The sequence below is a fragment of the Neofelis nebulosa genome, chromosome 10 (genome assembly GCF_028018385.1).
Source record: "Neofelis nebulosa isolate mNeoNeb1 chromosome 10, mNeoNeb1.pri, whole genome shotgun sequence".
In the NCBI taxonomy this organism is placed as follows: domain Eukaryota; kingdom Metazoa; phylum Chordata; class Mammalia; order Carnivora; family Felidae; genus Neofelis; species Neofelis nebulosa.
The window spans coordinates 112,532,950-112,546,882 of record NC_080791.1 but is presented as its reverse complement, the minus strand read 5'-3'; the positions used below and the strand labels follow the sequence as shown (position 1 = coordinate 112,546,882).

The 13,933-nt window shown below is 55.0% G+C and overlaps 1 protein-coding gene across 10 annotated transcripts in view; it reads left to right on the top strand.

Annotated features, from left to right (window-relative positions):
- The window catches only part of SHANK2 (SH3 and multiple ankyrin repeat domains 2), a 497,540-nt gene that overhangs the window by 344,570 nt on the left and 139,037 nt on the right, over positions 1-13,933 (top strand). For all 10 annotated transcript variants that reach the window (XM_058689981.1, XM_058689985.1, XM_058689980.1 and 7 more), the window contains 2 exons: positions 988-1,070; positions 2,657-2,781. In XM_058689981.1, coding sequence (XP_058545964.1) covers positions 988-1,070; positions 2,657-2,781 — 208 coding nt within the window. The remainder of the gene's footprint in view (positions 1-987; positions 1,071-2,656; positions 2,782-13,933) is intronic.

Below are 13,933 nucleotides of genomic sequence, written 5' to 3'. Positions count from 1 at the left end.
GGGGCTGTGCCGCCCCGAAGGTGGGGAGGGCCCCCGTTCAGCCCAGGCTGCGTGGCCTGCCAGGAAGTCCACTTCCGCCCTGCACCCCCGGGTGCCTCCAGGGCTGGACAGTCATGTGGCAGGGCGCCCTTACTGTAAACGATGGGAGCCTCGGGCAGCTGAAGCAAAGTCGAAGCTTCTGGGTTTCTTTCCTTTAAAAAAAAAAATGCTGTGCCAAGAGGCGGGTGGTGTGGCTTTAGGTTGTCTCTCAGAGGGGGGAGCCCACGAGCCCCCCTCGCCCCGTCCCCACGACTCCTCACCCCCTGACGGAGGCCTTGCCGTGAGTGGCCTTGGTGTCGCTCGAGCGTCCTGCCTCCGGCCCCCACCCATCGGCAGCGCCCCGGCCGCCCCCTCCGCCGGCCTGCGCTTTCTCTGTGCGGGATGACTCCCGGCAGCCCTGCGGGCTCCTTGGTGATCGTGGGGACACCACATTCATTCGGACCGAGAGGGAGGGGCCGCTGCGTCTGGACGCCGGCTCGTGCCGGGAGCGAGCCGCTTCCTCATTTGTCCGCCGGCTGATCCCAGCTGCACCCCCCTCCCGCCCCCCGAAGATGCGCCGGCCCGCGCGCCCCAGCCCAGCTGCCCTCGGTGCCTTCCGGCCACTTACTTTCTTTGCCTTTCGGCGCCGGGAGCCAGCCCGCGCTGCCGTGGCTCGGCGGCCTCCCCACCATGCCTGACTCCTTCCTCCCGCTCGCCCGGGCTCGGTGCTGCCTCTGCCCGCCCCCCCTCCGAGCCCCATGGTGCCGAGCCCGCCTATCCCGTTAGCCGGCCCCCCGGCTGCCCCCGCTCCTCCTGCGCTCTGTGCTGCTTACTCTCCTCCGTGCTGCCCGGATCCGGCGAGCTGGGTGATGAATTGGCTATGATGATGAGCGTCCCCGGCTCAGGATCAGCCACGGTGATGATGACGGGTTACAATAATGGTCGCTATCCCCGGAATTCTCTCTACAGTGACTGCATTATCGAGGAGAAGACAGTGGTCCTGCAGAAAAAAGACAATGAGGGCTTTGGATTTGTGCTGCGAGGGGCGAAAGGTAAGAGTGGCTGTCTCCAGCCCGGGTACATTCACATGTCGTGTGAGTGTGTGTGTGTGTGTGTGTGTGTGTGTGTGTGTGTGTGCACGCCCGTATGAAAATGCTCCCCAGCTCGGAAAGAAGCCTTTTTTCCTGGGGGCACTTGGTTGCTAGACAACCGTGTTCTTTAACATTCTGCCTCACTCAGAAAACACCGGGGCTTGCTTTCGGAATATTTTCCATTTTCTGTGCACAATATTGCTCTGAACAGGCTCTCGCTCGCTCGCTCTCCCTCCCCCCACCCTTTCTCTTTTTAATAAGAAATCAGGGGTTCAAGCTACATTTTATGGTGTAGTTCAGCCCGGCTGTGGCTGGATTTGGAGCTCCTGTTCTCAGATGTCCACAATCACCCGGTGCTGAGTTTGGGGTGTCTTGAAACTGCCCCATTCTGGGAGTGGGCTTCAGTTCCAAGAGTAGCAGGCATCCGTGTGCCCGCCTCTAAGGTGACTTTGCAAAGGAAACGTGGCAAGATGGTCCCCTCTGCCGCGGACTGAGCCAGCAGCATCCGCATCACGTGGCCTGTGGTGGGGGGTTCCGGGGCGACATTCCACGGCAGCGCGCCCACCACCAGCCCTGAACCTGGGGGCTTCCCTTTAAAAAGAAAACAAAATGGCATCACCTCCCCATGAGGGGAGGCAGCTGCCCACCGCGCGTGTGGGGTGAGAAGCCATGTGGAAGTTTCATCTCGGAGGCTCCGTGCTGTGCTGGGGTCCTGCACCTGTGCTGGGAAAGGCCTCCTTCCCCGGGAGCACCCCCACCTGCCCTAAGCTCAGGCTGCCTGGGAGCGATCTGTCCAGAGAGAGGAAGAAGAGCCAGATCTGTCCCCGTGTGTGCGTGTCCACGGCTGAGTGATGTTCTGTCCCCTCCCCCTGCCGGGGTCGTCTTCCTCTTGCCACCCACCCACCCCGGCCACTCGTAACTACCCAGGGAAGCCCGTCTCTTGCCCTGGAGTTTTTGTTCGGCAGCTGTGTGGGGCCCAGAAGCCGCGGCTCGCGCTGCCGAGGAGCCGGGGGCCCAGCCTTCCCATGGGTGCTGGCCGCAGAGTGGTCGCAGAGAGCCGGGCTCCCCGCGGAACGAATTCCCAAGCAGATTCCAAATCTGCAGCCACCCACTGGGTCAACGCTATGATCTGTCCATGCTCCAAGTTGAATTCCTTTGGTCCGCGCGTCTCTGTAGATGTAAATTTGGCAAGTGTTTCAGTGTGGTGTTTCTGTAGCTCTGTGTGGTTATGGGGGGAACTTTTCCATTTTTAGAACTGAAAATGTTTAGTCACTGATGCTTTTAAAGAAAATGACAGGCGTGTACATACAGACATGGACAGCGAGTGTTTTCGGCAGAAAGGCCGAGGGATCCGGGGGCACCACGGGGCAGTTGGTTTCACTGCTTGAGTTGGTGCCGACCTATGGCCGTGGCTGTCGAGCCCTCCCCAGGGGAGAGCACCCACTTCCGGCGGGAGACGTGCGCACCTCCTTCCTCTCGGGGTCCCACGCGGGGCCAACCTGGAAACACCACCCAGGCTGGTATTGAGGTCTCCCTTGTCTTCCCAGCGGATACGCCCATCGAGGAATTCACACCAACGCCAGCGTTCCCAGCCCTGCAGTACCTGGAATCTGTGGATGAAGGAGGGGTGGCGTGGCAAGCCGGACTGAGGACGGGGGACTTCCTGATTGAGGTAGGGACACCGGTGTTTGTATCTTTCCGCTTGGGGAGAGCGCTGACTCTCTTACGGCCGGGGTACCCGTGGTCTAAGCAGCACGGCCGTTGGGCCAGACCTAGGGGTACTCGTGGAGGCTGCTCCGGACTCGTGTCGTGTGGTTATCTCCATCCATTGTGGATGCCACTTCCTGTGGGCTGGTGTGTGTTCGGAGCGTCTTTCAGGCCTCGGCTGTAGCTCTTCGGAAGGTAGAAATGTTTGTGGGCGTTGGCCACCAGTCTTCAGGTGGAAGGTAGAAGGAAGAGAGACACGTGGCTGCCATGATGTTGGGGACACGCGTGGATCTACGTGTGGTTCTGTTATCGCTGAACAGAGAAACGCCAGGAGGGGCCATCGCCCATTCTTGTGCCACAAGGGCAGGAAGGAAAGTGCTGTGTCGCGGCCCTTGCTTACGTGAGGTCTGTAACGCTGGTGGCTGAGAGATCACTGACTCGAACGTCGCAGTAACGCTGCCCGTCCGATGACTGGCCTTCAAAGACTAAGTGTGAGCGAGAGGGGAAGCTGGCGTTGCCAGTATGAAAAGGAAAATTTTAAATCCAGGTGCTTTGAGAACGGGCTTTTCCCAGTAGGTATGAGAGGAGGGCACCTGTTGGGATGAGCACTGGGTGTTGTATGGAAACCAGTTTGACGAGAAATTATATTTAATTTTAAAGAAAGGAGGGAACTCTCTTCGTTCGAAGAATCCCACTAGACACGAGCGCCCTTGTTTTCCGAGCCCTTGCTGGAGTTGGTGCCTCGGTGTGCGTCACGTGTCTGGGCCACCAGCGCTTCCGAGCTCCCTGCGTTTTGCGGGTTCAGGTGTTACTTTCCATCTTGTTGTGCAGAGGAATGTGTTACTCTTTGGAAATGTTAAGGATAAAAGAGGGTGCCGTACCTTGGAAAAATTACTGTTAAGGGGTTCGGTTCGCTCAAGCGGTCCTCCTTGGGAGTTGACGTTTCTTGGGAAGGCATTCTTCCGGGCTAACCCCGAGCCCAGTGTCACCTGCACTGGAAATGTCCACGCAGGTGGGAGGGGTGGGATATGTGGTGGCCCCGCCGCTGGGCCGGCCAGACACTTGCTCTTCCTGCAAAGGAGACCAAGCCCATGGTGACGTGGCCACTGGGAGCCCTTCTCCCGGTCATGCCTAAGCTTCCCAGGGTGCTTTTGAGCTCGAGTTTACTCGTGGCCTCCTTAGTGCTTCTCAAGGCTGGTGGAGTGATGGAAATCCAGAAGGAGAGGCACGGTGGTGGAAACAGACCCAAGAGCCAAGGAAAATGGAGAAGGTGACTTACCCTCTTCAAGGTGCCTTGTGCTGGTCTCGTTTCATTTGCTGAAAGATGTATTTAAATTATTGTTGACCAATCAGAGCCCGGCTTGGAAGAAACCTTGGGTGCGTGTGTATCCAGAAGGATGGAGAGTGGGGCCCGCTGGGCTTTCGTGGGTTAACTTGATTTGTAACCTCACAAAAACGCAGAGACTGGTTGAATCATCTTCTGTAGGATGTAGTTGTGATGTAAGTCTCCTTCGCGCGTGCGCGCGCGCGTGTGTGTGTGTGTGTGTGTGTGTGTGTGTGTGTGTGTGACAGAGAGAGACCCAGAGACAGAGGCTCCAATAGGTTGGCATAGCCGATGCTGGTTCTTGGGTTTAAATAATACATGAATGTTGCAGATGGAAGCATGTCCCCCGTTGTCTGGCTCATCCGAGTGCCTCCTTGATAAACTAGTCGGGAAGAAAAACGTGGGACCGCCTCGGAGCATGTGCTGGGCCCATCCCTTTCGCAAGGAAGCAAAGCTACACCCGGTTGGCGGACACGTCTGCAGTGTGTGCCTGGCCTGGGCGGAGAGGGCCAGCCGCCCGGCCAGATTGGAGCCTCCGTGGAAATTGGGAGCAGGGAGAGCGTCTGCACTTGTGTTTGCAAAACACTTCCTTTGACATTGTTTCTAACCTCTGATATGCAAATATATTTGCCATTTTGGAACAGGTTTTAGATTCCGGGTAACCTCTGAGCTCTGGGATTCTAGGAATGGCTGGCACTGAGAGGCGTGAATGCTGTGTTGGTGTTATTTTGTCACAAAGACCCGAAGGAGGGCTGAGCCCTCCACAGCCACCCTGGGCCGCTTACTGGGGGTCACGTGCTAATGGGGGGATGGGGGTTGGGCTGCTGGAACACTGACCCACCCAGTGCATTTCCAAGGCCACTCTTGGGGCTCAGAAAGTCTCCTTTAGCTGCTTAGATTAAAAAAGGCAGAGTCTCCCTGAGGTGCTTCCCAGCTGCTGGGTTGTACCACTGGAATATTAGAGTCGCTTATAGCCTCATAGGTACGTGCATTTTCCAACAGACGGTTTTTCCACCTTGTCCGCTGAAAGGCTTCAACCTTGGAGGGGTTGTTCTAAAAGAACCCACGTTGTCTCGGGCGAATCTTAATTTTGGCCAGAAGCCATCCCTGGAGTCGAGGGGGTTTCTGAGCCTTGGGGAAGTGCAGGGTCCCGTGTGGAAGGGTCACTGGCATGAGCAAATTGTCCTTGTTGCCCCGCACTCCTCTGGGCAAACCTCCTTCTCTCCCTGCTCTTGGAAAGGAACTCGGAGCATGCCAGCTGTTTGTATTCTCTTTAAAAACGTGTGCTGTGGTTTGAACGTGGGACCAAGGGGCAGCTCCCGGTGGGTCTGTTCTCTCCTCCAAGTCTGGCTGGACTTGCATCTCCTGGACTACTGTCCTTCTTCCTTCTTAGACGTGGTCATCTGCCGTTGCCACCAGCTCCTGTCGCGAAGGGCTTCCTATCGTGTGTGCTTTCCTCGGTGCTTGCCCTCCAGAGCTGACGTCCCTCCTGCCCTAGCATTTGGGAGGCGTTTGCTCCTTGGTCACCAGGACGGTTTCTTTGCTGACCATGCCCCCCAAACTCCCCCCGCCGAAAAGCAAACACTTGGAGTAGAGTCCACGTAAAAGGCCATCGTGAGCCCAGGAATTACATTAAGATAGATGCGTCTAAGTGTGCCAGCCGGGTTGCTATAAAAATTCATCTCAGAGGAGGAAAAGGAGAAGTGGGTGCCCCACAGAGGGGGCATCTGAACGTGGTGGCTCCATAGCCCATGTGTGTTTGCATTTTCAGATCAGCATAATGGGCTGGAGTCCCCTGCGTGGCTGGTGCCCCTGGAGCTTTCCCAGAGGGCTTCAGGTGGTGGCGGGAGTGGGCAGGGCAGCCGGGGCCGAGTCCTTCCCGGGAGGAGTGGGTCTGGGTGGCGGCGACAGGCCAGGGACAGCAGTAAGCACGGGAGTCAGAGAAAGTTCCTCTTTCCAGGCAAGCCAAATATAAGCACGGGGACTCCACCATCCCGGAGTGACAAAGGTGCTGTGTTCCAGCAGGAACCCAACTCAAACCGGGCTTAATAATAATAGACGCTCATCAGAGAACTAAAAGCAAAGACTGCAGAGGTGGAATCAGCCTTCGGGCACAGATGGTTGAAGACTTCATCCGCTGTTTCCTCGAGATTATCCTGATTGGATCTCCCCGCCCCCATGAGATGGGGCAGGAGAGGTCACTTACGACGAGTCCCAAGGATGACATAGAGAGTTTCACATCAAGTAATTGAGGAGACGTGGATGTTGGGATGTCACTTTGGTGTCCTGCAAGGGACTCCCCAGACTGGATGGCCTGTCAGCCTCATACAGTGAAACCTGGCCAGCGACAGAGTCACCTGTCATTATTTATAGAGACCTGGATGCCAGCCCATACCTACAGAATCAGAGGCTTGAGGCAGGACCTGGGCATGGCATCTTTAGGTACTTAGGTGATGCTGCCGGGGGTTCCAGATCGGCTGGCCTGATCGTGTTGGCTTTTTAAAAAACAAGAGAGAGAGAGAGAGAGAGAGAGAGCATGAGTCGGGGAGGGACAGAGAGAGAGGGAGAGAGAGAATCCCAAGCAGGCTCCGCTCAGCACAGAGCCCAACACAGGGCTCGAACCTGCGAACCGTGAGCTCATGACCTGAGCGGAAGTTGGATGCTCAACCGACTGAGCCCCCAGAAGCCCCTGTGTTGGCGTTTTGAACCCTCATCTGTCATCAGGTCCTGCATGGCCCTTGACACGAGGCCAGGACCATCTTCCTTCCACAAGCCCCCCCCCCCCCCCCCGTTTGGAAACCCAAGCTTTATTTCTTGCTTCACTTTCTTAAATGAAAACGTTCTCTCTCAGAAGAATTTCTACAATACAACCAAACACTACACGTCAAAAGACCAAACAACGTTTGCAGCAAACACAGCCAAGGCCCGTGTCCTTACTGACAGTAACCAAGGGTGTATCTGCCGGGCACTGCACAATCCCATGTAATCCTCGCAGCGAGCCTATAACATGGCTTCTGTTGCCATCCCCATGTTACAGATGAGGAAACCGAGGCACAGAGAGGTTAGGCCACTTGCCCACAGTCACAGAGCTGGAAAGTGGATTCCAACCACGGTAACGCCAGAGCTCGGAAATTCTCGAGAGACACGCTGATGTGCTTGATGTATAAATGGGCAAAGGGTAAGAAGAAAAAGAGATGACGAGGTGCCAGTTTTTATTTTCAAATTAGTAAATGCTTTTTTTTTTTATTACTCTACCCGTCGCGGGTGACAGCACTCATGTTGCTATGTGGAAGAATAAATTGCCGTAAACTTTTTAGAAATCGATGTGACGGGATGTAGTAAGAGCTATAAAGCCGAATCAGGGATTTTGTATCTAGGAATCCGTTCTAAAGGAATGATCTACAAACAGACAAAGCAGAGAGCACAGTGTAGCAAAAACAGTCTAAGGGGCTGGGACTGTAGGGAAATGGTTGAGGGGACATCATGCATCTGTTGTGGGCGCACAAGAAAGCATTTAAAAATCATGCTTGTAAGGAGTCCTTGCTACTAATGAGAACAGATCACCTTATATCGGTGAAAAGGGCAGAACCAAAATTGTCTGCATACTACCACCTAAATCTCCCCCAAAATAGGCATAGGGAAAAAAAAAGGAGAGGAGAGGTTAACCCCTGGGTGACGGGATCGTGTATGGTTATTTTCTCTTTTTTCAGACTTTTGTCTATTTCTCAGATTTTCGAGAGTGACAGTATTAATTTTTTTGACAGGTACTAATTTCATAAATAGAAAGTTATCCCTTAGAAGACGCTGTCGCACACAGTTGAGTGGTGGCTCAGCCTCCGTGGCCAAGGTGTTGCTGTTTGCTTCGGGGACGAGAACACTTTCCTGGGCGTTAATTATTTTCCTGGGGCCATTGCTTACCAACCTGATGCCGAGCTGGAGGCTCCTATGGTTTTTGTCATTGTTTTCTTAGCCCTGAAGTGGCCAATCTCGTTTTTGTGTTAATTCCCTAAATAGGTTTTCCCTTGCAATTAAAAGCAGGCAGCAATATCCTTCATCCTTGAAAACTGATGCTTGAGTTTGCTAATTACTTTTCCTCGTATTAAATGCTTGTACTCGTGATGGCCTACAACTGTTTTATAATCTCAGTTTGCACCGAAGTGAGGATGCTAAGGGGGATGCCCCGGGGTTTTCCTCAGAGACCATTTGAGTATCTTATGTTTCTTCGGCTGAGAATCGTAGCACGAGCTCTAGAACACATTTGCCTAAACCATTACCTGTCACCAAGCTGGGGCTGTGAACAGTTGGAAAAGCTCGGGGGTAATCTGCCAGCCTTCCCCAGCTTCGGAATTAAATCGCACGAAGGACAGGAAATGAAGTTCAGGTTCTGCCCCCTCGGTTGCTGCGCCCGTCACTGATCAGCCCATGCTTCCTGGGTCTCAGTGTCCCCGTCAGCAAAACGGGTGGCTGGGAGAGTTCGGTCATCAGGACGGGCTGTGTGCCACGAGCTCTGGGCACACGGGCCGCTGTGAGCGCCGGTCTGGTTAGAAGGCCGAGGCCAGCAGTGCATGCCGTCAGCACTGGCTGGTGACCATCCTGTCCTTCGTTGTCATTCATGATGCTTGACTGGGAAGAAGGAACCGATGACTATTAGTGGAACAAACAATAATGGTAAGTCATGATAAGTTCTAATGCTGGCGGGCGATCACCACCGCTACCGTCGCAAGCATGGAGTGGTTACAGAGCACACCCACGCTGTGCCAAGCACGTAAGTCAAGAGCACACTGGCCGTGGCTTCTTCATGCGTCTCTGTGGACAGCATATCAGCTGATACAGGCACCTGGCCCGCCCCACCTGCAAGCCCCAAATATCGCTGGCAGCCATGCCCCCGGATTTGGCTCGAACCTCTGCTCCCAGGGCGCGCCCTCTCCGCCTCGTTCCGTTCTCTTCTGGCACGAGTCGGGCTTTTAGGTAATCTTGGAATTTCTCTTCATGATTCCCGTTCTGCCCTCCAGCCACAAATCCCAGGGCTGAGGCCAGAGTCCTGTCGTGGTTTCCCCGGTGCCGGCATCCTTCCCAGACAGTTGTTCAGCCCCAACACCCAGCTCACATTTCTCTGTCCTGCCTTCCGGGATATTGTGAAAGGCTTTGTCACATGTCCTGCTGGTGCCCCCATGGCCAAGCTGGGAACTCGAGCCACCCCACTCCCCCAAATTCTTAGCGTCTTATTTAAATCATTTTACAGGGGTATCTAAGTCAATAACTAAGTGAAGACCGAATGCCAGCCGATACTAGCGGGAAGGTAGGGTGACTGGTGAATTCTTGACTTTGAGTCACATTGGTACTTCAGTTGTGAAGTTCTGTTGGTTTCTTGTCAAAGACAAGCAGGGCCCAGTGGCTGGCTGTGGTCTCTCCAAGTGTGGAGCGTTTCCGTTCTGAAGCTCTGTGGCTTCTTGCTGTGCTCATGTTGGAAGAGGTCTGGGCCCCTTGGCCAGCCTCTAGCTCTGGCTCCCCTGCTGCTGGGCTGCCGGCACCTAGGTCAGTGCAGAGAGTAAGCACGGCCATCTTGACTTGCCTCTTCACCTCCCTTCCCAGGCTTGCTGGGGTCTAAGCTCCCAGTCGCTTTTCAGTGATGACTGAAAAATATTCCTTTGGTAGCAAATAAAAGCCAGCACAGAGGAGCATGTCTGTTTTTGTTGCTGGCCTCCACACGATGCCAGTGCCTGTGGCAAACTGCTGTCATTACAGTCTTGGCCTTTCAAGGCTGACCGCATTGGGGTCTCTCTGTGTATCCTAGCACTGGGGTCTTTGCCTTCCAGGGCTCTAAAGAGACCCCTGCTCTGAGCAGAGCCCCTGAAGGTGTGGGAGCCTGGACCCCTTTCCTGCACATAGCCATAGCCCCTTTCTGTGCCTAGAGAGTGATTCACTTTGTCCTCCATATTGACTGGGAACAGGTGGTCCGGGCTGAGGGGCAGCCCGGAATCCTGCTGAGAAGGTAGACGCGGGCAGTTTAGCTATTGCAAATCTGAAGTCTTGGCTCATTCATTTTGGGGTTCTAATTTGAAGCATCAGTGATTTCAATTTCAGGCTAAAAAAAGATTCAGAATCACTTCAGGGGACCCCGGCTGCTGTGCTCAAGGCTCCATAGGCCTAGCAGATGTCAGTGCACTGAGTCGGATAGAGACAGAAAGGAGCCGTGGTCAAGGGCACAGGCTGTGGATTGTGACCTGGGTTTGAATCCAGCCTCTGTCACTTGACTGTTTGAATGCGAACTCGGACAGATCTCTCATCCCTTGGCCTCGGTTTCTTAAACTGTAAATAAAAATGTGTTTGAAGCACGTAGCATGGCTCCTGGCAGGGTGGCATCTCAACAATTAGTATGAATGGTACACATCACTTTTACAACTTCGTTCATTCAGGTGCTGGGCTGCCATGTGCTGTGGGGAGAAGAGACATGAATCAGACTCAGTTCCTTGGGGAACTCAGTCTGGAAGGGAGCAAAAAGCCCCAAGATAAATCTGAAAAAGGGCTTTGCGAAAGAGATGGTGTCTGCACCGTGCTTAGTTGAGTACGTGGGGTTTCCATAGGCAGAACTCAAGAGGGGGGTTCCAGGGACAGCTTAGAGTGTCGGGAGCGTTCAAGGTGGATTTGGGAAGTGGCCAAATGTTATGGAGCTGGGGGTGACTGGGGCTGGTCCCGAGAGGGCCTGGAATGTCAGTTTAAGTAGGGGCGACAATGTCCGGTCAGTGGCAGGGAGCCATAGGAGAATGCCTGAAATGGGATCTCTCCGTGGTGCTGAACCTCTCCAGGGTGTGGGGACCTCTGCAGGGCATGGGACCTCTCCAGGGTGCTGAACCACTCCAGGGTCCTGAACCTCTCCAGGGTGTGGGGATCTCTCTAGGGTGCAGGGACCCCTCCTGAGAGCTGGGAGGATGGGGCCTCCCTCAGAAGAAGCAGCCTGGTGGGAGGCCTCAGTGCTTCCTTTCTCATTCCCTTCACCTCCCATCCCTGGGTCCTGTATCCTTGGCCTTCCTGGGCACTGCAGCTTATTATTCAGCAAGTGTGCTTGCCTGCTTGCTGGGAAAATCTCTCCTGTAAGGAGAGGTGAAGGGACCAGTACGGCTCGAGTATTTGTGGCAGCCTATGCTCTAAGCCAGCCTTCACTCTGTCACTGAGATCGCAGCTTACATGTCACCTTCCCAGAGGGGACTCACTGGGCACCCTCTGGTTGCCCCTGACTCTGACACTCCACTGTGTGTTTCCTCCACCATCAGAATCATATGTGTTGGGTGGTTGATTTACTGTCCATCTCTCTCATGAGAATGCCTGCTCCCTGCAGGCTGGAGAGCTTGCTGACCTGGTCCCTGCTGTATATCCAGCACCCAGTAGATGATTGATGCTTAACAGAAGTCCCAAAACCTGTGTTCAGTGATGGACACTCCTGAGAAGTAGGCATTTTATGCCTTCTTTGCAGGTGATGGAACTGAGAGATTAGACGGCTGCTGAGGGCCCCAGAGAGAGTGCTGACTCCCAAGCTTGCATCTGACTGATGCCCTGAGAAAGTCTAAAGTTTTTCAGACATAATCCTATAACTGTCTTCCCCAACCCAAGAAGGATGCTGTAGACCCAGCCCCAGTCTATATGCGGTGAGGTCTACAGGAGGCATGGTGAGCCAAGAGCTCCATGTTGGAAACTTCTGGCCCAGGGTTCTCTGATGTGCCTCTTGACTCCCCTGAAAGGAGCCCTCCTGGGTCCTCACCACCTGCCCTCCCTCCCTCCCTTCCTCCCACGCACTCATCTCCCAATGTGCTCAGCAGGCTCTCGTTAGCATTGATTTGTCTGTCTGCCGTGCCCTTTTGTGGGGCATTTCATGATACAAGCGGTTAGGTTGGCAAATGAAATGAAGGAAGGCCTCATCCTAAATGCCCTGTTGGATCTTCTAATTGATGGAGTTTGTCAGTCCTGGGAACTAGGCTGTGTGCAGGTCAACAATAAGAAGAGTTAAGAAGAGAAGGGCTGGGGAAGGGGACATGGAAGGCCGTGGTTACCATCCGATGCTGTGAAGTCATGAGTGGTCTGCTCTGAGACCACTGAGACCAACCTCCCCCAGGCGGAATTTCCAATCGCCTCTACCTGGACCTTTGGTTTCACGTAACAGACTTTTTAGTGCACCTCCTCTGTGCTCAGCCCTCGGTCAAGGAGATGAGTGGAGGCCATCTTTGCTCTCAAGGGGCAAAGTGGAGTGGGGAGGGAGGCCCGCAAACCTCTGCTGGGACTCAGAGCTGGGGCACCGAGGAAGGGATGGTTATTCAGATGAGCTAGGGAGGCAGCACACACATCCAGCCTGGAAAGACAGATGGGCCTTAACCCTGGCCCTCTCTCCCTGGTCTCCTGAACGTGCCACACTTCCTCCCACCCCCAGCACTTGCCCACACTGCTCACTCGTGCTCTCTGTTACCTCTCTCCTATCTCCACCTCCTCCACCTGCGTAACTGGCTCACCCTTGGATCTCTGCTTGGTAGCCCCTCCTCAGGGAAGCCTCCCCGACAGTCCCTGAGACAGCCACTAGCAGCACGTGTCCCTGTCCCTTCCTGACCTGACCTCAGGGGCCAGCCAGAGCCCAGCTCATGACAGGTACACAGTCAGGGTCCGTTAAATGGTGGGAGGCACCACAGGGGGAGGGCACAGCCAGAGGAAGGCTCAGGGGCAGAAGCACATAGACCTGTGTGGGAAATGTCAGGAGGCCCAGGAAGGATGAACAGGATGGGCCCTCCAAGTCAGGGAGGGCCTTAAATGGGAGCTGAGTCATTGGGCCTCACTCTGTCGCCAGAGGCATGCTCGCTCGGGGATTTTAGCAGGAACTTCCGAGGCCTGCCGATCGCTAGGCTGGAGCCTTGCTGGAGAAGGGAGGTGGAGGCAGACTGGAGGCCACTGCCCTTGAGAAGCAGGTGAGGGTGGGGATTAAACGCTCAGTCCCAGGAGGCAGCCCATCTGGGTCCAAATCCAGCTGCCCTACCTATGCGCTGTGTGGCCTCAGGCAAGTTACACAGCCCCTCTTTGCCTCAATTTCTTTGCCAGCAAAGTGGGATTAAGAAGAGTATCTCTCTCCTAGAGCCATTTTCTGCTCCAGGGAGACTTCCCCATCTTCACTCTTCAGGAAGATCCTGTCCTTACCGTGGACCGCAGGACTCTACGGCTCCCAGCCTCCCTGCCCCCAGTCCCCTGCCCATCCCTTCCCTCCCCGGGGACACCCTCCCACCAGGCCTTCCCTGACCCACCTCATCCGAGAGGTACAGACCTCCACAAACCGCAGCCACTACTGAGGGATGCGTCTCTTCTCAGCTTTGCCACGCGTTGAGTTTACATGACACAAGGATGTGCTGGCTGAACATCTCCCCTCCAGAGCCCGGGTCCCCTCTGCGGGCAGAGCCCTCATCCAGGGGGCACCTGCGGCCATCCCAGCACCCAGGAAAACAGAGTCTGGTGCAGCAGGAGCCTAGAGTATGTCTGTTGGTTGAATGGATTGAGCTGTGATCCCGGGCCTGGCCCAGAGGCTAGCTGACACCAATGAGGACAGCGGGGCACCCTGAGAGCTCATACCGGGCACTTCCGCGTCGGAGGGGTGGCTGGTCTCTCCTAGACCACCTCCCTCGCATCCCCCCAGTCAGGGCCAGGACCTCGAAAGGCGGACAGAGACACAGGGGGCGACTGACTTACATCAGAGGGAACCGCACTTGGCCAGTCCTTCCCCTGAAGTTCCAGAATTCTCTCAAGAATTCTCTCCCGCTGCCTACTC